Source organism: Leguminivora glycinivorella, chromosome 4 (genome assembly GCF_023078275.1).
Source record: "Leguminivora glycinivorella isolate SPB_JAAS2020 chromosome 4, LegGlyc_1.1, whole genome shotgun sequence".
Classification (NCBI taxonomy): domain Eukaryota; kingdom Metazoa; phylum Arthropoda; class Insecta; order Lepidoptera; family Tortricidae; genus Leguminivora; species Leguminivora glycinivorella.
Window position 1 is genome coordinate 28,346,956 of NC_062974.1, and position 26,828 is coordinate 28,373,783.

At 40.2% G+C, this 26,828-nt stretch overlaps 1 protein-coding gene across 2 annotated transcripts; it reads left to right on the forward strand.

Annotated features, from left to right (window-relative positions):
* Positions 1-68: 68 nt before the first annotated feature.
* On the forward strand, positions 69-26,401 carry LOC125225050 (tubulin gamma-1 chain-like). 2 transcript variants are annotated; one of them, XM_048128561.1, is made up of 10 exons: positions 69-209; positions 424-626; positions 1,120-1,266; positions 1,870-2,006; positions 3,713-3,907; positions 4,780-4,900; positions 5,438-5,572; positions 10,992-11,174; positions 14,682-14,868; positions 24,820-26,401. In XM_048128561.1, the coding sequence occupies exons 1-10, from the start codon at positions 161-163 to the stop codon at positions 24,834-24,836; spliced, it is 1,374 nt and encodes a 457-aa protein (XP_047984518.1). In that variant the 5' UTR covers positions 69-160; the 3' UTR covers positions 24,837-26,401. The 2 variants fall into 2 exon arrangements, with proteins under 2 accessions (XP_047984518.1, XP_047984519.1); XM_048128562.1 differs by having other exon boundaries at positions 5,441-5,572.
* The last annotated feature ends 427 nt before the right edge of the window (positions 26,402-26,828 follow it).

The following is a 26,828-nucleotide window of genomic DNA, read 5'->3' on the forward strand; positions in this document are numbered from 1 at the left end:
CAATAAATGTGAATGGAATTGTACGATATCTGTGACATCTGTCAAATAAATGTCAGTTGGATCGGGTGGTAAATGGAGTTGTTTGGATTTTATTTAAATCAACGCGTAGTTATTTCTTCTAATTTATCCTATTAATAGTGTTATAAGTTACAAATTCATCATGCCGAATGAAATGATAACGCTCCAGCTGGGCCAATGCGGCAACCAGAGTGAGTTTGCACCCAAACTGTATCCTTCGGTTAATTTAAATATTAGGCCTTGTTTTTCTTGTTTCCGGCTTAATTTATTGTTATTCTTCAGTTGGTTATCATTGCATCCTCTATTTCCATCACTTAGATTCGAATTATCTTCTAATATAAACAATAAACTGTGAAATATACACGTTTGAAAAGCTTATTGTTAAAGCATGTTTTTGTTCCCCAGTCGGTTTTGAATTCTGGAAGCAGCTATGCATAGAGCACGGGATATCGCCGGAGGGCATCCTGGAGGAGTACGCGACGGCAGGGCTGGACCGGAAAGACGTGTTCTTCTACCAGGCTGACGACGACCACTACATACCCCGGGCAGTGTTGTTGGATCTGGAGCCGAGGGTTATACACACTATCATGAACTCGCCGTACGCCAAGGTGAGATCAATATGATGATAAATAATGCTTGTAAATATTTAGTTGTGATGCGAGATCTTATAATGAGAAAAATAAAGTCTTGTCTTATTATGAGTCAGATAATGTTATATGAATTTCTACTTCCTTTGTAGTTATTTTTTAAATGCTTTCTTCTTCTAAGTTCAGTTCCTCATGACATGAGGTTGTTATTTTGTGCACCTAAGCTCTCCATTAAGCATGGTTTTCTGCAGTCCTAATAGCAGATGCCTGTGTTAATCCCTGGCAGGCCTCCTTAATCAATCAAATGTATACTAAATGAAAACTATAGAATCCTTTAACATGTTCACGGATGGATAGTGACATCATCTGTCATAGACCAAAGGAAACAAATGACTATGTGTATGCTACAGCATATGTGTCTACTGATGTGTTATCATGTATCAGAGAAAAACTTGACATGATGTATTGAAAACACTTCCGAATGTTACAGTTTATTTTCTGATATGTCTTTCAGTTATACAACCCAGAGAATGTGTACCTGTCTAAGCATGGTGGAGGTGCTGGGAACAATTGGGCGTCAGGGTATGCACAGGGGGACAAGCTGAACGAGGAGGTGTTTGACATCATCAACCGGGAGGCTGATGGCAGCGACAATTTGGAGGTAAGTAAAGCCTTAGTGGTTCCTAAAGTGAAACTCTGGCCCACCTTAAGAAAGAAACAATTTTGGGACCCAACTCCTGGCCATCTTACAAGGGGGCATAAATCTTACTGTCAGTATTCTGATTTCCTAGTAGTTTGGGGGCCCAATATTCATCTGTGACCCATAGTCTGGGAAATGCTGCCAGTTTTTGCACATACCGGTTCTTTTAGTCTCTAAAGCTAAGGTCACCTCTTATTTTACACATTAATATACACAGTAGACAGTGTTGTACGGATCTCGGATCTCCGAGAGACCTCCCCGAGGTCCAACTCAACATCAAGGGTCTGGTAGGATTTCTCGAGGAGTTGGGATGGCAGGATTAGCCAACCCCCCTCATATCACGCAAAATAGGCGCAAGACGTCGAGTTACGGAAAATCGCCCGTTCTACAATACGGTCAGCTAAGAAAATGGTCTTTTCAACTCTATTTCGTCAACTCTAGGTCGAAAAGTGGTAAACTACTTTTTTTGTATGTCTGTACTCAAACTACTCAAAGAAGCATGAACTTATTTTAGTAAACTATTAAGGTCAGAATGTAGGAGTATAAATGTGTATTGTTTGTCAGGGGTTTGTGGTGTGCCACTCGATAGCGGGAGGCACGGGCTCCGGCATGGGCTCCTACATCCTGGAGCACCTCTCCGACCGCTTCCCCAAGAAGCTGGTGCAGACGTACAGTGTCTTCCCTAATCTGGATGAAATCAGGTGAGTTCAAAGGAACCAAAATAAATAAAATTTTGATGTGATCTCAATTACACCTCTTTAACACCTTGACATTCCTCATGAAAAATATTTAGTCATCCTCTTAAGTCTATCAAATTATTTCTATCAATGGGGCATGGACTTGTGGAGCTAGTTTGTCATAATTGAGATATACTTGTGTGCTAAAAACTACTATGGTGAAAGAATGTCCTCATATATAGTGCCAAGAATTTATAATAAAATTAATATTTTAAGACATACTCCAAAAATGTCAAAAACGATGTTAAAAACTAAACTTAAGTCCTATCTATCAGAGGACAACCAGGAGTTATGATAATTTCGATAGTTAAAAGTAAAAAAAAAAAAGAAAGTTTAAATTAGTATTAAGTTACAAACATTAAATATTAATCTTAGAGTATTATGTTACGTTTTTGTTTTATATCAAAACTGTAGATATTTAAGTAACTAATGTCTAAAACAATGAGCGCTTCTCGCCATCAAACGTTACAGTTTGGCGAGGATTCCTGTAAACTGTTAATTATAAGTTTATTTTTGTGAATAATAAATAATAAAAAAAATAAAAAACTTAGGTCATATAGATTCAAGATTCAATAGTTTATTCATGAATCATGATGGTAAACACATATGTGCATAAGTATTATATAAATTATATATAGGGCACTGAACTGGACTATTATTATTAAATCATTTATTTCAGGCAACTTTAGTCCATAGATACACATATTCACAAAAGAAAAGAAAGAAACAAAAGAAAATTACAATGAAAACTTAGGTACTTATATCAAATTAAATTAAATTAGATCAAGGATATACATTTAAAACAATTTCACTGTGCACTGATATATCAAATAATTCGATAACTCAATAATTCTTATAATCAAAAATAAAAATGTATAACATCCAATAATAATAATAAATTAATAATATTCAATAATTTATAAAACATTAAAATTTGCAAGCATGCACAGTCAAATTCTATTCAAATGTCCGAAGCTTAAGAACTAAAATACAGAACATAAATTAAGGAAGTGGGGGAACATGGAGACTATCCCAGTGCCTTGCTATAGGACAATCCAGCCTATTAGCCACCAGACTCAGAATGCTGTTGGGGCTCACACGAACGCGGCTCATAAGGGAAGCAGTCCGTTTGCGGATAATGGCCTGGAAGCCATCTATTCGTGTATCCGCAAACATACCTGAAGCGCTGCAGAACTTCGAAAGACCCAACAACATCCTGAGTACATTATTGTACTGAACGCGCAAGGCGTTGATTGCCCTCTGAGTATAGTTGACCCACAGGCTGCACGTGTAAAAAGATTGGCAATATGCCTTGAACAGAGTTATTTTAACTTCTCTTGAACAACGTGCAAACCTGCGAGCCACCATGTTACCCCGGACAGCCAACGCCCTGCGCTCCCTCTCGATGTCTGGATCGTCTGAGAGGCTCTCGTCGACCCAGTGACCCAGGTACTTGAACTTATTGGTCCTATTCAGAGGTATCCCGTACAGCGAGATTTCCGGTACCCTATCCACATTATGCTCACGCGGCTGGAAATCAAAAACACAAACACTATGTGTTTGACCCTTTGATATGTCTATAAAAATAATTTTATGAAAAATTTATTCACCCCACTCAATGCATCGCTGTCACTTGTATTTTTCTGCTCATAGCCTTTTTTTTCTTACAGCGATGTCGTCGTGCAGCCATACAACTCGCTTCTCACGCTAAAGCGCCTCACAGAAAGCGCGGACTGCGTGATGGTTCTCGACAACACGGCGCTCAACAGGATCGCCAGCGACCGGCTGCACATCCCCAACCCCTCCTTCACGCAGATCAACACGCTCGTCTCCACCATCATGTCTGCCAGTACTGCTACATTAAGGTATCAATGAAACAACTTTAAGGTTCCATTTTAGCATAGCCAGCTACTTGAGCCTCGCTATTGATGACGCCTGTGACGATTATGACTCGCGATTTGGACGGAGTAAGTCTTACAACCAAAGATGACTTTCACCTGATATTGTTTTAGATTCGTCCACGTAAAAATTATTTATTTAGAATAGAATAGAATAAACATTTATTCGTGAACACAGGCAAGACAAAATACACATAATAACAACAAGACAGAAAGTAATGAAGTGCCACGATATTTGATATTGGTATTGGCATTTTCTTCAGTATGAAAGGATTGATTGATTCAAGATCTGACCATAAGTCGTAGGAGTCATCATCATCCTCCTTGCGTTATCCTGGCATTCGCCGCGGCTCATGGGGAGCCTGAGGTCCGCTTTTGACAACTAATCCCAAGATTTGGCGTAGGCACTAGTTTTACGAAAGCGACTGTACTGACGGGTTGGAAGGTCAGCCTTCCAACCCGAAGGGTAACTAGGCCGTATTGGAATTAATCCGGTTTCCTCACGATGTTTTCCTTCACGAAAAGCGACTGGCAAATATCAAATGATATTTCGAGCAAGCCAGGGTTTGAACCCGCGACCTCCGGATTAAAAGTCGTACGCTCTTACCGTTGGGCCAACAGCGCTTTTTTTTTTATATAATTTGCAGGTAGTATAATTGGTGAGATTGGTAAGTATTTCAAAGTTATTTTAAGTACATCTAGTTGTTTGTGCATTACTTGTAAAATGTGATGTACAACCATTTGTTATGTCGTTAGAATGATAAATGCAGGTATTGAACCTGAACAGAAAAATGATAGTTTGGTAATCGACTCGTAATTAGTTATGTATTCTCTGCCAGGTATCCCTCGTACATGAACAACGACCTGATCAGCCTCGTGGCGCCGCTCATCCCCACGCCGCGGCTACATTTCCTCATGACGGGCTACACGCCACTGACAGCTGACCATTTGGTGCACGTTGTAAGTACTTAGTCTTAACTCATTTAACCTGAGGTAAACCATTCTTATATGAATATCTATATAATATATCGTATATATTTTATTCAATTAAAAATAATTTAAAAGTAACCTAACCACAAAATTAAAATTTTGAAAAACCCCTAACCGCGACATAGTAGACCGATTTTCTAGAAACATGGCTAAGAACACTCCCGACTTACTCAGCTTTCAGACAAAAAAAAACAAAATCCAAATCGGTTAATCCATTCGGGAGCTACGCTACGATGCCACAGACAGACAAACAGACAGACAGACACGTCAAACTCATAACACGGTTAAAAATATCACGTTGCAGAAGTACAGACTGCCGAAGTTACGTATCTATGAATCTTTTAAAATCTATAAACTCAAAATTTTAAACAAAAAATGTTTAAAGAACTGACAGCAAAAGTCGAAGATTTGTAATTCTTTGAAACTAGAGGGAAAATAAACTAAATATTTTCATTGCACGTTCATTGCACGTGAAACATTTGAATACATTGTATTTTGTTTTTGGAGCAGGCGCCAAAGATCCGCAAGACCACCGTCCTGGACGTGATGCAGCGGCTGCTGCAGCCCAAGAACATGATGGTGTCCCTGAGCCCGGACCGCGCCAACCAGCACTGCTACATCTCCATCCTTAACATTATTCAGGTCAGTTAAATGATTCACGGTTAATATTGTCTTCGGTTACCGCGATAGTTTAGAATTTACAATTCATCCCAACGTTTCGAACACTTTACAGCATTCGTGGTCAACGGGTGACCCGTTGTAAATTCATTATACGCGATTTAATCCGTTTCCATAGTTTTATTTAATGATTCACGGTTATTTTCATTAGACTTGACTTAACTTTGACATCCACCCGCCTTCTTTAGTTTTCCGTGATCATGATGCATGCAACTGCGTTGAAATATCGGGAGCTCGACAAAAATTAAAAAGATAATCACGGTCTATATCCCGATCAATATAAGCCTAATTATTTAGGTAACCTACAATTCTTTTCATTATCGGTTAAACTGAAAAATAGTCCACTAGTGGACAAACACAAACTGCAAAGTTGAACTCTGCATCTAGCTTAGATACATTCTCAATACTAAGACCCTATTTACACGGTACCTGAACTGTAGGCCTAGCACAAGATGGCCGCGAGAGTGTGTCGCCGCGAGATAGATGGCACATCTTCTTCTAACTGTATTAATGACATAAGGACGGGTAGTCTATCTCGCGGCAATCATGTGCTAACCCTGCTGGTATAACAGTTTCATCACTTTCATTACATTGATGATTTGTTTGATGTGTTGAATTTTATTTATTTATTATTTATTAATATATATACAATTTACACAGCATTACAGTTTGCACCAAAGCGCTGGCAAATTTAAACATGCTTAGAAAAATAATTACAGTATTAATTATGATTAATTCATGCAAATACACAATATACAATTGGAAAAAAAAGGAAAAAAATAAGAATAGAAAGAAATGTTTCAACAAAAAAAAAAAAAAAAAAGGATTTATACAATACATGTCAAAAAATACGATGAACAGTCACAACATTTTATTTTCATTCATCCATCGTCTCACAGTATCTCAAACAATCACGACACACATTCACCCATCTACTATCAAACACATCGCAATCAGGAGCTGATGTCAGGAACGCATTAATGTCCCTGAGGGCTCGGAGAACTGGGGAGTGTCTGCAGGAGACTGTACGCGCAAGAGGTACCGCTAAAAGACTGGGGCACCGCGGCCTGAGCTGGTTCTTAGGGACGAATGGTACCGAAAGCCTAACAAGTTTTGACACCAAATCAGGACAGTCACTCTTTCCCCTCAATATACTACACATATATGTCAAAAATTTGTAATTACGCCTTACTTCCAGAGAGTTGAAGCCAAGCGATCCCAGCAAGAATTTAGTAGGGTACAGATAGGGATAGTACCCATACAACTTTTTATACAGAAACCTTAGAAACACTTTTTGTACTCTCTCCAGAAGTAGTGCGTAAGTACTTTCGTAAGGGTTCCAGACAATTGCCGCAGACTCAAGTTTGCTACGAACCAGTGACGTGTACAAGAGCTTAATCACCTTTGGATTTTGGAAATCACTCGCACTTCTGATAACAAATCCCAGTCTTTTAAAGCACTCCGAAGCTAACTTTTTAATGTGTTCATGAAAGGACAGGTGATCATCAAAGATAACACCTAAGTCCTTGACTGTTACGACCCGGGACACATCCTCGCACCCCAATTTGTAGACAGCATGTAATGGTCTTTTTGCTCGGCTAAACGTCATGACAGAACACTTGGATGCATTGAAGTGTAGCTTATTAATAGCACTCCACTGAAAAACAGAATCGATGTCGTCCTGTAACTTTTTGCAATCAGCTATATTTTTTATTCCGAGTATCAGTTTCAGATCATCCGCATACAGTAGACATTTGGCATGTTCAACTGTTTTCTCAAGATCGTTTATCATAATGCCAAACAGCAATGGACCCAAGATCGACCCCTGACTAACACCCGAACGCGTTGAATACTCCTTCGACACAAAATTTCCGTGTTTGACAAATTGCTTCCTATCACCTAGGTAACTTGCGAAAAATTTAAGGAGCTTAGGTGAAAAGCCAATACGGCATAGTTTGTGCATCAAAACGTCGTTGTCAACGCGATCGAATGCCTTTTTAAAGTCTAGATAGAGTATATCTACCTGCTGGCCCTCATCCAAATGCTTCGATATGACATCAACTAACGTGAGGAGGTTGGATTCAACTGACCTATTTGCTCTAAAACCATGTTGTGAATTGCATAAAAAGGGAGAAATTTGCGAGACTATCAATTTGTGCAAGACTGATTCAAACAGTTTAGCTAAAACCGATAAGATTGCAATAGGTCTGTAGTTCTCGACGTTAGAGACATCGCTAGATTTTGGTATTGGAGTGACTCTAGTAATTTTCCAACAGCCAGGATACCGCCCATAAGACAATGACAGGTTAAAAATGTGACACATGGGAAGAATTAAGCAATCTTTACAACCTTTAATTACGTATGCAGGGATGTTATCAGGACCTACTGAACTACGCGGCTTCAGTCTTTTGATGGCTGCGTCAACATCGCGAGGCTCGATAGCCGGTATATTTACATAATTCGCGGTTCGACTTTGGTCTTGGTCGATAACAGCTTTATAGTCAAGCTGCGGTACATCAGACAAAAAGACACTGGCAAAAAAGTCTGCAAAAGCATCTGCCGCATCAGGACCTACGTGCTCTGCCCCATTATGCCGAACAGTAGCTTCAAAACCCCTTTAGCCCTTAAGGAGCTCATATGCCGCCAGAAAGCACGAGGATTGATATTTATCCTTGCTTCTAGCCCACTGACATACTCATGGTAGGCGCAAGAAATTCTGTTCTTTACACTTGCTCGCAATGTAGAATAGCTTTTATAAACAGAGACATCTTTGCTTTTTTTCCATTCCCTATGAAGTTTCGCTTTGTATTTTAAATCTTTGATGATATCTGCAGTAAACCATACTGGATATTGTCTACACATCGAGTTTGCACGTATTTTCTTTGGGATTGCGACGTCAAAAGCAGAGTAAATGATTTTATAAAATGTTTCAACAGCCAACTCTACATCATCTGCCAGAAACACTTCACTCCAAGATACTTCGGTTAAGTATTTATAAAGGCTTTCGTAATCACCCTTCGCAAAATTATAGTCATATTGAAAGTCAATATTACTGGGTTCAGCAGAATTCCCTACTCCATCACTGATACAATCGATGGAAAGTAATATATCCAAAGGAGGATGGTACGCATCACGATTCGGGACAAGACCGCCACCTGCAACTTCCGAGACAGACGCTTTAACACGTTCTGACACCAGCACAACATCCAGCTTACCCCCGTACGCATTCAACACACCATTCATCTCTGTCATGCCACAAACAGTTAAGAAATAACCATAATAGTTAAGAAGAGCTTGAGATGCATATGTAGGATTTATGTTTAGATCGCCTACTATAACTACAGTTTGCTTTAAGGATGTCACTATAGATTCCACTTTGTGAAACCACTGCATATACATCTCATCGGTGGCTCTCGGATGGATATAGACAACACAGATGTGGAAAGACGATTTTTCCGTTGTGACGGCTGCCCATAGATCTTCACCTGTAGATGTCTCTAGTTCTTTTCGTCTCCTCATAGTGATACCAGGTTTGCAGGCTAGTAGGACTCCTCCGCCGCGGGAGCCCGTTGACCGGTCACGACGGAGTAGTTTCCAGTCAGTATGTAACACTTCCGCGTCTTCCACAGAATCGGTTAAAAAGCTTTCTGTGACGGCAACTATGTCACTGTCACAACTGGCGAGATATTGTCGGAAATGCTTCAGCTTGGTGTTCAGCCCTCTGACATTCTGGTATACCAAGTGAACGGTAGGTTTGATCTTCCTCTGATGCGCTCTCTCTTTGTTTAATTTATTGTTGGTGGATATTTGCCGATTTACGAAAAAACCACTCTTTGACTCTAGCGTTAACTGGCCACACGTCCGGGGACAGACATTTCGCATAATACGCAACAGGTACTCCAATTTTATACGAACGGTAGTCACCTCTTGTCTTCAACTCCATTATTGAGCAAGTCATCTCGTCGCATAGGCTTTTCACGTAAGGTAGAATTTCATCTGGTCCAGATTGCATGTTCCAGAGGTGTAGGTACTTTCGCTCCTCTACCGCCCTAAGTCCTGTAATTTGAGGGCCTGCAGTTCCTCGCACTGAAATCCTTTTCTCAGTCTTAGCATCGTGGGCCCTTGGCAGGTCATCAGCGGATTTGACGGATACATTTTGCTGCCTACTGCCCTGAGGTATCTTTTGCGTTACTTGGCTGTATGTGGAGTTTACAAACTCGGGCTGTAACGCTTGAGGTTGCTGTTCGTGAGTTGGTGATGCCGGGATTTCTATCTCAGTGATTGCCTGATTCTTAAGTGATTTCACCTCATGCTCATCATTTTCAGTACTACTCTCAACCTTTTCGCTATTATTTCCTTTCCTTCTCCGTTTTCTCTTAGGACTTGGTTTAGATGTGAGTCTCTTTTTCTGAAGATCCTCTATTATTTTGTCTTGCTCGGCTACTTTCTTCTCATATACGTTGATTTTTTGTTGTAGTAAGGACATTCCTGTAATGTGTGCTTTAAGCTCTTCCATTTGGTGTCGCAGGTTACCCAGAGCGCATACCTCCTTCCGCAGTTCCCGGACCTCTAGTACCAACTCTGAAATATGCATCTCGCTATTCTTCTCTTCAGTGTTGATAGACTCCAGCGGATAACGGTGTCCTCGGAATCGTGTGATGGTATCCTGAGCCGTATAACTGGTATTCAAGCTGGTATTCATGCTACCGATTGAGTTTCGGTCACGAATGGGGGTATGGCTATTGTCACCTTTAGGAAGCGAGGATTTGCAGCAAGGACATAGCCACTTATTTTTGTCCTCCTGTGTTAGCTGATCAAATACTACAGGTGAAATTTGTATGCATTCAAGATCATACAACAGTGCGCATTTCATACACACCATAAAATAGTGTGTACGTACTTCTTCGCCACATCCACTACAAATGTTTGCCATTTCTGAGCTATGAATTTTCGACTTAAAGTAATATTTTGAACAGATAGTAGTGTCCTCAAGCGGCAGCCGCATGCACTAATTGTCCTGATAGCAATCTTCGTAAACGCAGCTTAAATTGAATGCAGCCGTGCGAATATTTTAGACTAGCAACACAGGTGACTCCTCCTCCTGTCAGTTGTAGCTCCAATCAGAGGTTATGATGTCGTGTTTATCCCGTTAATTATTTCTTGTATGTAACATTAAGACTGACAACGAACTTCCAACTCTTCTGGTGTTTCCGGTGTCCTTTACCTTCAGACGATTTGTCTGCTCTCCTATCTCATAAAAAAATCATCAACAGATCTTTCAATATACTTACTAAAATTGCATGTAATGTAACGCACGTCTGATCTCATCAAGCCACCTGGTAACGTTGGCACTGTTCGCTAAATTTTGCTATTTTTGTTTCAGGGTGAAGTAGATCCATCACAAGTGCACAAGTCCCTCCAGCGCATCCGTGAGCGGAAACTGGCGAACTTCATCCCGTGGGGCCCCGCCTCGATACAAGTAGCCCTCTCCCGGCGCTCTCCGCACGTGACGTCATCTCACAAGGTGTCGGGGCTGCTGCTCGCCAACCACACGAATATCAGCTCGGTAAGACGCTCCATGTCAGGCAGAAGTAGACCCATCACAAGTGCACAAGCCGAGAGCGGAAACTAACTTCATCCCGTGGGGCCCCGCCTCGATACAAGTGGCGCTGTCGCGGCGCTCTCCGCACGTGACGTCATCTCACAAGGTGTCGGGGCTGCTGCTCGCCAACCACACGAATATCAGCTCGGTAAGACGCTCCATGTCAGGCAGAAGTAGACCCATCACAAGTGCACAAGCCGAGAGCGGAAACTAACTTCATCCCGTGGGGCCCCGCCTCGATACAAGTGGCGCTGTCGCGGCGCTCTCCGCACGTGACGTCATCTCACAAGGTGTCGGGGCAGCTGCTCGCCAACCACACGAATATCAGCTCGGTAAGACGCTACTTATGTTGTGTTTACACTCAACTCCTAATAAATAATACAGACGTAAATTAAACAGTAATAATACCTTTTCTTTATTCAATAAGTGGTATAATTTGTGCATCCAGTTTAGCAGCAGAAGCGACATGTCACCTATTGTTAGGAGAACAGGAGCGTACGATGACTTGTTGCTTTTGCCGATTTTGAAGGACTCAATACCCCAATGTAGTGTAAAAACAGAAAAATCCTAAGATGAGTCAAAATCGGTTTCTAAACACATTTTAGTACAGTATAAGGTGGGGTCATTACAATTGGTGCCGTGAACAGGATAATTTACAATATCCGCTGTTTACCAATGCCTTCATTTTATACCAAAAAAATCTTAGGATCATGAAAATCATCATGTCTACAAATATTTACATTTTCACTACTCAGTAAGCACAGTATACTCGTAATAAAGAGTACTATCGTACAGTATGGCCACTCCCGCTCCCCGCTGAAAGTGCCGCCCACCCCCTCTTGGTTACCTCACAGTTACCGCCTGTCAAAAACGCGAACAGTCGACCTGTCATATCTCACTCATACAAGCATGGTACGCGTTCACCTACACGAGCTTACTGTGTGCTAGGAACGCGCTTCTTTCATATATTTGCCAGTGTCCGAGGCAGGGTTGCAAAAAAACGGTTTTTTTCTGGCTTGAAAAAAAAAACATGAAAAAAAACCGTGAAAAAAAACAGTTTTTTTTCTGGAGTATGTTTTTTTCTAAAGTACGAAATCTCAATATTTGCAAAGTAGTTAATACTTTTATACGGTTTTTTAGACTTAATGTTAACTATTAAACGAATTTTATCAAATAACTTTAATTTCTGGTCTTATAAAAGTAACATTTACGTAATCTGTAGTTGGTAGTTATCACTATTTACTGTTGGCAACACCACCGCCTCTCCAAGCTACACGCAGCATCGGGGATTCCCCAATAAACGTTTGTATACTGAATGTTAATTGAATTAAAATGTACGTTATTGTTATTGAAACACGTTACAACTCACGAAAAACCGTTATTGTCGTATTATTTGTTCATCTGAAAAAATACATATTTAGAAAAAAAACCAGGGTACTCGGTTTTTTTTCATGTTTTTTTTCATAATTCTGAAAAAAAAACATTTGGTTTTTTTTCTATTTACAACCCTAGTCCGAGGTAGATAGATAGAATACTCTTTATTGGCACACCTCAGTAAAAGATACAGTGGAGACAAAACAAATGAATATAAATAGAGGCAGACAACAGGCGATCTCTACCAGACAACCTAGGTGTGCAGTAAGGTCTCTATTGCATAATGCGCCCGTGTTTTGTTTTGACGAGTTTACGCTTTCGGACGTAATTATGGCCCTAAAAAACATTAAAAGGAAAGAGTCTAGAGACGTCAATGACATGTCGACTTCAATTTTAGACTATTTACCACCTGTTGTAGTCTCACTGCTGCTTTACCTGTTCAATGAGTGTGTTAAAATCGGTATTTACCCCAAATCACTAAAGGTAGTTAAAGTGCAGCCCATTTATAAGGGCAAAGGTGACATGGATGCACTCAAATCATACAGACCCATATCGTTGATTCCCATCTTATCTAAGGTGTTTGAGCGGCTGTTGAGTGGTAAACTAATGCAGTACTTTACTAGCAATGGGCTACTCAACCCGCAGCAGTACGCCTACCAACCCGGACGGTCGACTGCGGACGCGGCGCGAGACGTGGTGCGGCGGGTGACTGCCCACCTCGAGGCCGGGCGACATGTCGCAGCTGTATTCTGCGACCTGTCGCGCGCCTTTGAAACAGTCGACCACGCACTGCTTCTCGCAAAGCTATCGCGGTATGGCATAAATGGATCCTTCCTCGAGATATTAAGGTCCTTCCTTGGGGAGCGAAAACAATCCACTTACGTAAAATCTTTTTGCTCTGACCTTGAACAACTAGGGGACAGTGCTGTCCCACAGGGATCAACGATGGGAAATAACCTGTTTTTGGTCCTTGTGAATGACATCACTGCCGCTTCCGACGACGCGGAGTACGTTATGTTTGCCGACGACACGTGTGTAATAACTGCAGCCGACGATTTCCCTAGCTTAGAAATAAAACTAGCTCAAACAGCAAAAAAGATATCTGATTGGTTCAGTGCTAATGGCATGCTTTTGAATGTGGATAAGACAAACATAATGTACTTCCAATTAAGAAGAAATGAAAATACTCCGAATATTGTTTTAAACAATACTCCAGTACCACACGTACATGAAGTTAAATACTTGGGTTTTGTAATTGATTCAGGACTGACGTGGGCACCCCATATAGACATGACGTGTAAACGTCTCGCATCTGCGTGCTTCGCTTTGTCTAGGCTAACTCACAGTCTGCCCGAGGAGAACCGAAAGAGTGCCTACTATGGGTACTTCCATTCTATATTAACCTACGGTGTCGACCTGTGGGGTACTGCTGCGGACCGTGAGAGAATGTTCAAATTACAAAAGCGTGCCCTTCACATTCTAACTAGAAAACCGCTTGACCATCCAGCTAGGGAACTTTTTAAAAGTTGTAAAATACTTACGTTGCCAAGTGTGTACATAATCGAAGCATGCAAATACGTCAGACAAAACCTTCATCTGATCCCCACTCATAGCCAACTCAGGGGCAGCGTGACGCGCAGGCGTAACCAGCTGGTCGTGCCAGCGTGCCGCCTCGCAAAAACTAGAAAGTCTGTGCATGTAATGGGTATCAGACTTTAAAATATACTGCATGATGACATAAAGCAAGCTTCTAGCGATGCAATATTTGTCCGCAAACTAAAATCCATCCTACTTGAAATGGCTTGCTATACTTTGGATGAGTTCCTTGATACCTACGGGTCATTGACTGGATCGTGTACCTACTAATGTAATATGTGTGTCTGCATTACTTAGAATACCCAATGTGAAATGTGATTTTTTTTTTCTAAATAATCATTGTATGTAAATAATTGACGTGTAAATGTGAATATTTTACCAATAAACATCTATATCTATATCTATGGGTCTTGCATTTGGTGCCGTGACCAGGATATTTTGCAAAACCTGCTCATCTTTCTTTTTTTTATATCGAGACATTGAAACCTTTAATTTCGCCAGCTATTCGACCGCTGCCTCCAGCAGTACGACAAGCTGCGCAAGCGCGAGGCGTTCATCGACGTGTTCCGCAAGGAGCCGATGTTCCGCGACTCGCTGGACGAGTTCGACGAGTCGCGCTCCGTCGTGGACTCGCTGGTGCGCGAGTACCACGCCGCCGCCACGCCGGACTACGTGCACTGGACGCCCGGTTAGTATGAGGGCCATTTTTTCACAGGTCCACCCCACTTGTAACATGGGTAGCTCTTTCGATCCTGATAGGAGAATAAAAATGTCCCAAGATTTCCATACATTTTTTCACAGAGAACCTCCTATAGAGTAGCAATCTTGTATATTTTGTTCGCGATACGAGTCACCAGTGCCAGGGGTGTGAGGAGCGGGCGGGGAATGTGTTAAGCGGGCTGTGATTGGCCGTTTCAAGGACGGCGGGCAGTCGCGCCAGATGAAAGGGACTGTCCCTCTACTGACGCGTAAGTGGCCAATGTAAGTTGACCTATGCCGGCTCTGAATAAATTATAAATATGACTTTTATGTGGAATGTAATGACGTCAGTTTTTAAATTTGAGCTTCTTGTTACCTTTGCACACCATTTCACACTACAGGTGGACATCTTTAAGACATCAAAATACCCTTTTTCAATTTTTTTAGTGCGAAAAACACGCGCTGCTTTCGGGTCTGTTACTTGGTCGCTACTGATCGGGCACGGCGAGCGCCCGCGCTTATATCAGTGCAAATACTAGGAAGGCTGGCGACCGCGAGTCGTCTTGTAATGGATGTCTATAGGGGTTGGTCTGTGCATTTTTTCGAACCTTTCATTCCGTTACAGATGTAGTGCGAAAAGATTTGCCTTCGAATTGTTACGCAAAACGTACGAACGTGTCATGCTAGTTCAGTCAGTGTCAGTACATCTTGTACGATCGAACGTTTCCGAAGGAAACCCTTTTCGCACATCTGTACTGCCATACAAAATGTATGAAAAAATGGTAATGGAATGGGAAAAAACCTTGGGACACTTTTTTTCTCCTATTAGGATTGAAAGAGCTCGCGATTATGAGTGGAAAATACATTGAAATTTCAAAATCCAAAAGAAAAAGTGGAGTGGACAATTTTGAAAAAAATGGCCCATGACATCTTCTCATGATTTAGGACACTGGTGGGCCATTTTTTTTCATTGCCGGCCAAAATTTGAAGGAGTTTTAGATGTAGGCCGGATTTACACCAAATAACATAACCACAAAATTTGAGAAAAAAAAAACAGTGGACCGATTTTCATTAAACATGGCTAAGAACCCTCCCGGCTAATTCAGCTTTCAGACAAAAAAAAAACTAAATCAAAATCGGTTCATCTGTTCGGGAGCTACGATGCCACAGACAGACACGTCAAACTTATAACACCCCGTCGTTTTTGCGTCGGGGGTTAAAAAACATTGCTACTACAGTACTGGCCATATCACACACAGACACACTATTCTGAAGGACTGGTGGCCGGGCCGGATACAGTCTGGTGGCGGGTCGGATTTGGCCCGCGGGCCGTTTGCCCAACACTGATCTAGGAAGTCAACATGATGCCTGACGGTTAGCGATTACTGCCGCCAATCAACATCCGCAGCATAACAGGGGTTGAAAGTGGATGTCGGTCGAATTACGTTCATCTCTTGAAGGTTTCCCGACCGGAAATACTGCAGGCGACAGGCGTTTGTTTTTGTTTCTCAGTTTACTGTGCGAGTCTTGACTTGACGACCGGTCTGGCGCAGTCGGTAGTGACCCTGCCTGTTGCGCCGCGGTCCCGGGTTCGAATCCCGGTAAGGGCATTTATTTGTGTGATGAGCAGTATGAGCACAGATATTTGTTCCTGATATAAGTATTTATATATTATACTAGCTCTTGCCATCATCGATGAACATCTAAATTTTATTAAACACTGCGCACATATCATAAAAAAGGCTCGGGCAACTTACAAAAAACTTATCATATATATAAAGCCAACATGGGGAATTCATGCTGGAAATGTCGATATAATATACAGGCATGTAATAGAACCAGTAATCACTTATGCGGCAGAAATATGGCACACTGCAACCAAATATAAAAAGGTAACCAACTCCTTACTTAGTCTCCAACGTGGATTTGCCATCAAAATCGTACACGGCTTCAGAACACTTCCAACAGTGGCGTCGATTGCACTTGCCGGCCTGACGCCCCTGCACCTAAAAGTGAGAGAAGTAGCCTCTATTGAGAGCGTCAAACGGAGGTCAACAACAGAATACTTACCGGCCCACATCAGATATGACAAAAGAGTTCCTATAACTGAACTTCTTCACCCGGCTGAAAGAATAACAATAGAAATATCAGAAATATGCAATCAGGAACAGTTAAACCCGTACTATACCGATGGCGAGATCCACAGAATGTTCGCAGATGGCAGTAAACACGAAGAGCATGTGGGAGCAGCTGTGGTGATTGAATACCCAGACGGAAAAAACAATACGAAGCACTTCAAACTACACAATAGCTGTACTGTCTTCCAAGCAGAGTGCTACGCCCTAGAACAGGCATGCTATGAATGCTACAATCAAGAAATGCCAAGAGTCACTATCTTCTCAGACTCCAAGGCGGCGTTAATGGAAATAGCAAACAGGAGCAGCACGAATCAAATAGTAAATAACATTCACAAAACATTGTACAGTATCACAGAATATATAATAGTACAAGTACAGAAGGCCCACTGCTTTGATGTTCACGAAATGCCGCTTTTCTAATGCCTACAAAATTCTAACAAAGAAACGAGCCGCACGTGCGCAGCGTCGGACGATAGGGTTGCCTATAGATTAAATCGAATTAATATTAGCAAAAAATGTTATACTATTATATTCATGTCTTGGGTACTTTCTAGGTATATATACAGTATTTATATATTTTTGTTTGTCCCAACATCACAAGCCTTATTGAACTTTTCCGTGGGACTCGATCAATAGTAGATCTATGTAAAATTGTGCTATTTTATTCATGATGTCAATTTAACTAAGCTTTATTAGTCATTCCACACGCGGAAATCGCACATGAAACTTAAAAAAAAACTCGCGACGTAAAGTAACAATTAGAATGTGCGAACGTGCGTTCCATGAGAATGCGCGCCACCCCTGAGTAGGCCGCGAACTCGCGGCCGCCGGCATGTACTTGTAGCGCGGCGATAGGATCGCGGAGTGAGCCGCCCCTGACAGTATCAAGAAATCCGGAAAAACCCTAATTAAATTATGTTGGATTAAGGCGCACATCGGTCTAGACGGCAACGAGCGAGCCGACGCGGCAGCCAAACATGCAGCAAATCTAGAAACACCTCCCAACTACGAATCCTTCCCTTTGTCATTCCACAATAGTTATTTGTTATACAAGGGGGCAAAGTTGTATTTTAACGCCGAGTGTGGAATTAAAAAACGAGCAAGCGAAAGGATTCTATAGTTGAACCACGAGCGAAGCGAGTGGTTCGAGAATAGAATCCTGAACTTGCGAGTTTTTTAACACACGAGAAGTAAAATACATTTGCACCCGAGTGGAACACAAAACTTTTCCCCTCACTATAGCGAGGAAACTACAACGCAAAAAATGCGTTTATCACTGCTTCCAGTAGTTCCACAGGTGGTAAATCATCTTTATTACTAGATTCATCTACTTTTATCAATTTTAAAGCAGTTATTTTGACTTTATTCAAGGCCAAATTACTTTACCCACTAGTGGATAAAATGCGTTTTTACCCGCTGGTATTAAACGACAAAACACGTGTTTCCGAGCTAGTGAGGGGAAAAATAAATTACAGGAAACATATCAAAACAATGTACAACAAATGGTACGAAGCCAGCACTACTGGGTTGCACTTAAAACATCATTTGCCCAGCATCGATTCGATCACAAAACTACGTGGCTCAATGCCAATAAGTTTTCAGCTGACACAAGTTTTAACGGGGCACGGATATCACAAAGCCTATTTACACAGATTTAAAATAACAGACGACAATTTATGCCCATGTAACAACGTCAGTTGTCAGACTATTGACCACCTTTTAAAAGAATGCCCAAAATTCACCAATACTCGTATCCACCATGAAAACACCTGTGATTTTTTGAAAGTTAAGATATGAGATATCAAGCGTCATTACAAAAGAATCATCAACAGACTCGTTCACAAAACATATCAACAAAATAATCAATAGTCTAAAAAAAATTCAATAACACATAAAGAGTAATGTACCACAGCTTCAGAGCGCTTTCAAAAAATCTGCTTGCTCGCATTTCGGCGCCGGCGGCGCTGGCGTGCGCCTGTGTGCAGACGCACACTATAACCAGAAGCATAACGATTGTAGCCTGCGGTACAGACATAGCGTGCGATCCTCTTCGAACCAACCTTACGTGCGGCTAGAGCGAAAGGGATAGCATTCATGGTCGGTACCGCCACGCCGTCAGTAGCGTTGCGGACTAACCATTATTGATACTTGCGTAAAAATACCACCATATATATTACATATTTGCATACATGATTTCGTGCATCAATACTTGACCTTTTAGTTTAATTATTAAACTTATCACAGTTTTTAGGGTTCCGTAGTCAACTAGGAACCCTTATAGTTTCGCCATGTCTGTCTGTCCGTCCGTCCGTCCGTCCGCGGATAATCTCAGTAACCGTAAGCACTAGAAAGCTGAAATTTGGTACCAATATGTATATCAATCACGCCAACAAAGTGCAAAAATAAAAAAATGGAAAAATATGTTTTATTAGGGAACTCCCCCTACATGTAAAGTGGGGGATGATATATTTTTTTTTCATTCCAACCCCAACGTGTGATATATTGTTGGATAGGTATTTAAAAATGAATAAGGGTTTACTAAAATCGTTTTTTGATAATATTAATATTTTCGGAACTAATCGCTCCTAAAGGAAAAAACTTTTGAACAATATCTTTAAAAAAATCACAAAAGTAGAACTTTATAAAGACTTTCTAGGAAAATTGATTTGAACTTGATAGGTTCAGTAGTTTTTGAGAAAAATACGGAAAACTACGGAACCCTACACTGAGCATGGCCCGACACACTCTTGGCCGGTTTTTAAATATTATGTTGTTTTAATTGCATGGGGCACAGGAAGGTCCACATCTATGTATTAGTTTTTTGTAAGGAAATACAACTCTACGCTACGCCTACCTGCTTTAATTGACTGGTGAAGTGGTGACACACTGAGACAGTGGATGCGCCAGAGTATAAAAGAGTGATTACCATCTCTTGTTAAAGATCTTGTTGAGACGAATCAAACGAACCCAAACACGAAGTGGTTACAAGACCTGGTTGATGAGAACTCTTGACTACCATCTGTCTTCATCATCAGATCCTGGGTACCATCTCTTGTGAAAGATCTTGTTGAGACGAATCAAACGATCCCAAACACGAAGTTGTTTCAAGACCTGGTTGATGAATTCTCTTGACTACCTTCCAGCTTCATCATCAGATCCTGGGTACCATCTCTTGTCAAAGATCTTGTTGAGACGAATCAAACGAGCCCAAACATAAAGGAGTTTCAAGACCTGGTTGTTGAATACTCTTGACTACCTTCCGGCTTCACCATCAGATCCTGGGTACCATCTCTTGTCAAAGATCTTGTTGAGACGAATCAAACGAGCCCAAACTCGAAGCGGTTTCAAGACCTGGCTGTTGAATTCTCTTGACTACCTTCCGGCTTCATCATCAGATCCTGGGTACCATCACCTCTTGTCAAAGATCTTGTTGAGGCGAATCAAACGAGCCCAAACACGAAATGGTTTCAAGACCTGGTTGATGAGAACTCATGACTACCATCTGACTTCATCATCAGATCCTGAGTACCATCTATTGTCAAAATTATATATTTTATATATAATAATATTTTTAAAAATCCAGTCTCAAAACATGTAAGTTAAGAAGATGTCCTAATCGAATCCTGAACTTAATAAGTCTTTTAGATGACGGAAAGTGTAGCATTTTGCCGACTAAAACTATCAATTTTACATTATTACGACGTTTTCGTTGAATGCCCTCTTCAAGGTGAATGGTCGCCCGTATTCCTAGCGAGGGCCTTTCATGTTTAACACGACAGTTAACTAAAAAAAAAAAAACTAGCTCTTGCCTGCGGCTTCGCTCGCGTTAGAAAGAGACAAAAAGTAGCCTATGTCACTCTCCATCACTTCAAATATCTCCACTTAATATATCACGTCAATTTGTCGCTCCGTTTTGCCATGAAAGACGGACAAACAAACAGACACACACACTTTCCCATTTATAATATTAGTATGGATATATCGTTGTCTGAGTACCCACAATACACAAGCTTTCTTGAGCTTACCGTGGGCCTCAGTCAATCTGTGTAAGAATGTCCTATAATATTTATTTATTTATTTTTATATTTAGTCTAACCATCTAAGGGCCGGTTGCACCAGCACACTTTGACGCCCCCTTCATCGTTAAAGATGGCTCCGACGACCGTTAAGTCCATATTTGCGTTGCACCATGCCATCCGTCAGTAAAAGGGTTACGATTCATTTAACCGGTGCCAGAGCACCGGTTAACGGCTCGTATTAGGTAAATCTAGGAACCAAAATGGCGGCCAATGTTTTGAATTTGTCCCGTATTTCACGAGTTTATGCTTATTTTAAAATAACTTGAGCTATTAGCAATGTAAAATACTTATAAAACGTTTAAAACAGTAAAAATGTGGAAGTAACTGAACATACAAAAGTGACAGTGACACACCAGAGTGGTTTTTAAGGTTATTTTAATTGCGCGGCGATTTGTGTTTGTAAACACCTTTAATTTAATTTATTTTGTTGATATATGTGTGTTTATATTTAGATCGAGTGCAGAAAGAGCTTCAGTTGAATATACAATCAGATCGATGCTGTAAGAAATTCACAAGTGCGTCCTATGAGATCAAAACTCGACAGCAAATAATGAGAACTATTTGTCGACAATACAGTCTTTAAAAGGGTCTTGGTATATTTGGAATCACGAATAAAATGATAAATATCCTGGAAAAAGTTGTGGATCCACTATGACATCCGAAATCAGGGCGAGAATAACGACAGACATTGTATAAAATCCGACCTTCAAAATCGTATCTCGCGACAGGAATCAACTTTCGTTTTAAACTATACACGTCCATGAGACATCCGAAATGAAGTATTTTAGTGTGAAGCAAATGTGTTGATACAATCTACACAACTTTTAGGCAACAGCATAATAAGATATCAGTGAAAAAATGTAAAGAAAGTGTTATTATAATATTTCTGTTCATACCTACTTACCTGTGTTTTATTTCTCCTTTTATAACTTTTTCATAAACCTATAATGCAAAAACTTTGCAGTAGTCAACTTAAATTTTTTACATTTAACATGTTCAGTGCTGGCGTCACAAAGTTTGAGACCAAAATAATCCTCTTCCTATGTCGGTGACACAGCGAAGTTGACTTATGCCAGTGGCATAGGAATGAGAATTTATTTGTTTCTACCAGCATAGCATTATTTGTTTCTAGCAGCAGCAGTAGGCTTTTAGTAAAACAGTGGGATGAACATGAATTCATATTATTCATAAACACTCCGGGCAGAGAGATGCAATCTTGAGTTTGACTAGTGCAAAGGCAAAGTTGACAATCAAGCATGTACTTCAGCTAATTAAATACATAAAGCTAACCAACATGAAAGCAATAAAGATTTTATCCTAAATAGTAATACAAACATAGTAAGTATCTGCTTGAAATTCACTTTACTTAAACCTAAATTTTTCATGTCGGTCAGGGATAAATTCTTGACACCAAAATGTTCTAACAATTTTAAAGTATTATTACCTACTACTAAAAGTCCTCAAATTGTATTTCATAATTTGTGTTGCTTTGATATAAATGATGCAGCTGAACATTTCTAAAATAAACCAGAGCCTAAGATTTCATAAGTAGGCACATAATAGTTCTGTACTTATTTTTCAGCATACTATTGAGGGCGGGCTTGTGAATTTTGTGGCATGTCAGAGCGTTATCAGACTTTTCAGTAGCAGTATATACAGGCAAAATAATTTCTAGTTGTGTCAAAAAAAGGAAATTATAACTTGAATAAGCAGATAGTTATAATAAGAGTATAGTGAGAAACAATAACTATACAGGAAGGTAGATAAAATCATGTATTGTTCATGAATAAAGTACTAATTATCTTAAATTGGGACTTTATTTTTACACAGATTGACTGAGTTCCATGATAGCCACAGAGAACCTCCTATAGAGTGGCAGTCTTGTATATTTGGTTCGCGATACGAGTCACCAGTGTTTGGGGTGCGAGGAGCGGGCGGGGAATGTGTTAAGCGCGCTGTGATTGGCCGTTTCAAGGACGGCGGGCAGTCGCGCCAGATGAAAAGGGACAGAAGTATGACTGTCCCTCTACTGACGCGTAAGTGGCCAATGTAAGTTGACCTATGCCGGCTCTGAATAAATTATAAATATGACTTATTTGTGGAATGTAATGCCGTCTGTTTTTAAATTTGAGCTTCTTGTTACCTTTCCACACCATTTCACACTACAGGTGGACATCTTTAAGGCATCAAAATACCCTTTTCCAATTTTTTTGTGCGAAAAACACGCGCTGCTTTCGGGTCTGTTACTTGGTCGATACTGATCGGGCACGGCGAGCGCCCGCGCTTATATCAGTGCAAATACTAGGAAGGCTGGCCACCGCGAGTCGTCTTGTAATAGATGTCTATAGGGGTTGGTCTGTGATGATAGCTTAATAATAATAATGCTTGTGTTGTGGGTTACTCAGACAATAATATAATTATGTAAACACTTGATTACATAAAAAACTTACATACTCTGGAAAAAATGTGTCTGTCGGCCACATTTAAACTATCGGTGCTGTTCTCTAACATGTGAATAAATGGATTGGTCCCAATAGATGCCAGCCTCAAACATATTGCAGTGAAAATATGGTCTTTAGAATAAGCATTCAATTTCAAATTTTATAACCACAATTTTCAATGGGTTGGGGTTTATTAGTGTGAGACTGTATAGTCATTTGGCCTTTACTCTCCCTACCTAAACAGGATATTAGTATGACATGGCACATAAAGTAACAAAAATATATTTTATTAACAAAATTGAAATTCTGATGATAATAATTTATAAAAATTTATTTTCTACAAGTTTCTCCCAGACTTCCAGTTAATTTCATAGTATAATTTGTTGATTTCTAGAACAGATTCACTTGTAGAACTTTCATCTTGTAGTCCATATCAAATGGTGTAAATCAACTCTGAAAAGAAAGCAACATGTAACTTATTATTATATTTAATACTTAATAATCCTTTTCAAACACAACAAAATTTAAGTAACAGTACATAAATAAACTTAAATGTCTGCTACTACAAACAGTTTTGTCATTAATCTTATTGGAAATTTTGCCATAGGCTGTGTGCTGTGTATGACATTGAACTTACCTAGTACTGCACCAAAAGTATGCTAATTTGTTTTATAGCCAGTTCACGGAATAAAGGCTATGAATTTGGGTAAGAGGTCTGTAATAAGCTACCTATAATTATTATAATACTCATGAGAAAACTTGCCTGGTAATTGGTTCCTTCATTCCTTGTTACAAAGGCTTTTAGGTTGGAAATAGGCACTTGAAAGTCGTAGAGACGCGTCCTTTTCATGCGTCATGAATATACATTAAGATAACCACGAACACAAGTGTACATAAGTGGTATAAATTGTTAAATATTTCGATAAGAGCTGCAAAGAAAGTTTAGTTCGCGCTAGTTTGCGCCTAAGTTTTTTTTTAAATAAAGATTTTGACATTCATATGATTGGGTTGCTATATGAAAAATCAATTCTACCATAAAAATGTTGGTAGGATTTCATTCACGACCTGGCATCACAGTTAGCGGTTACGTTCAGTAATTTTTGGGTTGGTGCAACGCAATTTATTAGCAAATCGTTAAGTCCCCCACGTAATCGGTAAAATTTTACGAACAGAGCCTACATTTACAGGTGGTTTGGTGCAACTGGCCCTAAGTTGTGATGATTGAAATCTGTGAGGGTAGTATTGATATGGGTTTTATAACAACTGTATCTTTTGTTCACAGAGAGCTGTCAACTATAAAACAAAGATCTGCGATCTGCTCGAAGATTCCAAAGGTTCAAATGAAAGTATTCTGACTCACTCGTTAATGATCTAACAGTGCCATCGTACGCATTTATCTCGTTAACTCGAATAACTAAGACACTGTGATTAAATGCCATTGGGTAGCGACACAATTTTGAGAACCTAGGGGCCGATTTTTGAGTCTCACTGTCACTAAAATACCGGTTGAAAACGGTGAATTGCCTATTATTTTCAGTGACAATTTTCTGAATTCGAACGCCGTGAGACTCAAAAATCGGCCCCCTAGTCTCGAAATGTAAGGTTTAGACTGTACAGTAACCTTAGTATTCTCGTTTTTGATATTATTTCATTTCATACATAATTATCATGTAATGAAAGGTCCCTTAGCACGAGGAAAGTCGTACATTGACCCATCTATCTCTTTCCTACGCACGTATTTATATTGCTGTCCCGCCTGTAATGCTGACGATCCATGAACGTGAGAGAGACGGCAATATAATTTTACATGCGTGTGTAATAGAGACAGGAACAGGCGAATCAATGTGCGAAATTCATCGTGTTAATCGTCCTTATTTTAGCATAACTATCTTTAGATAAACCATGTTGCTATATCACAGATACTGAACTGACAGTTAATGAGAAGGCATACTCAAAGGTTATGACAGATGGCGCCACCTTATTAGTCCATTGCACAGATAAAAAATTTCATACATGAGAGCGAGAAGATGATATTTTTTTCTCTCTCTCACATATGAATGACAGTGACATGCTAGGCACTTGCACAGGCGCCGCCTGGCGGGATAAAAAGCGGTGTGCCTCCTCATTGCCCCAATTTGTCAGTATTAGCACAAAAAGGATAATTAGGGATTTAGGGACACTGAAAGTTGACAAATGTCGCTACTGCAAAACCAGAAAAATCTTTGTCGGCAGGTTATAGTGACGCGACGCAGGCAAGTATGGTCGCGCAATAAATGATAAAAACATCTGGCCGTCCCTATCGCACTTACAAATAGTGCGAAAGGGACGGCCTGATGTTATATCTTTTATCGCGCGACTATGATTGCCTGCCTGGCATGGTAAAATAAAATTTCAGTTGCTTCCTCCTTAGCCGGGTCCACGCAGAACGAGGTACGTCGCGAGGCAAACGTGCTATGCAAAGTGCCTCGGCCGAGGCACCTCTACATTTGACGCCTCGCTGTGTGGACCCGGCTATTGGCTAAAATAGTAAAGCCTAGACATTGAACTGTCATTTCAGTATCTGTAATATAAAAGCACAGCTGTGCCATTCTTTGCTTGAATGACTAGGTCTATTATTTAGGTTTTACTTAGAATGTTTTCAATCTTCCAAAGGTGTTGTCACAAAATTTCATAAAAAATGTACTGAATTCGTTTAAAATTCGTGTCGCTAACTGTATATGTAATTTGTAAATTCCACTGTCTCTCTACTCTAGTTAAGTGTTGTTTAATGGATTAAACCCTTGTTAGGCTAAACGATTGTTTTGTTTAACGACTAGGTTAGTTGCCTGTATAATAAGCATTGAAATAAAAAAGTTGCTTTTTTACCAAGAATTTATTTTATAATGGATAACCTTAACTTAATCGTGCACACACGAAGTATGTACGCCTCGCTTTCGTTGCGTTTAATTCTGTCCTGTTATGTGTATATCCATCACAAAAGGGTCCTTATGCTTCATAAGCAATTGGCCCTTGATCAAAATGTATGCCAAGACCTTGTACTCGAAACGTAGGACCCTTGTGTATGGAATGTACATAATATGTTTATGTGACAACTTTATGCCACCTTTCCAGTGAGGTGAGGACGAGACAGGTTACAGAATACTATTGGTTTACTCCTGTAGTACGTCTTTACTCTTTGTAGTCTCTTTGGAAGGGCCGCGGTATACTAAAATTCTATAAACGATTATGTTTTTTAAGTATTTAAAACATTGAAAAATAACACATAATATTGGTTTAGCTTCAGAAATACTT

Excerpts from the sequence above, each read along its gene's own strand:
- LOC125225050 (XM_048128561.1), top strand. The coding sequence starts at position 161 with ATGCCGAATGAAATGATAACGCTCCAGCTGGGCCAATGCGGCAACCAG. Across the intron at positions 4,901-5,437 it reads CTGACCATTTGGTGCACGTT|CAGGCGCCAAAGATCCGCAA; the intron begins GTAAGTACTTAG and ends TTGTTTTTGGAG. Across the intron at positions 5,573-10,991 it reads CCATCCTTAACATTATTCAG|GGTGAAGTAGATCCATCACA; the intron begins GTCAGTTAAATG and ends TTTTTGTTTCAG.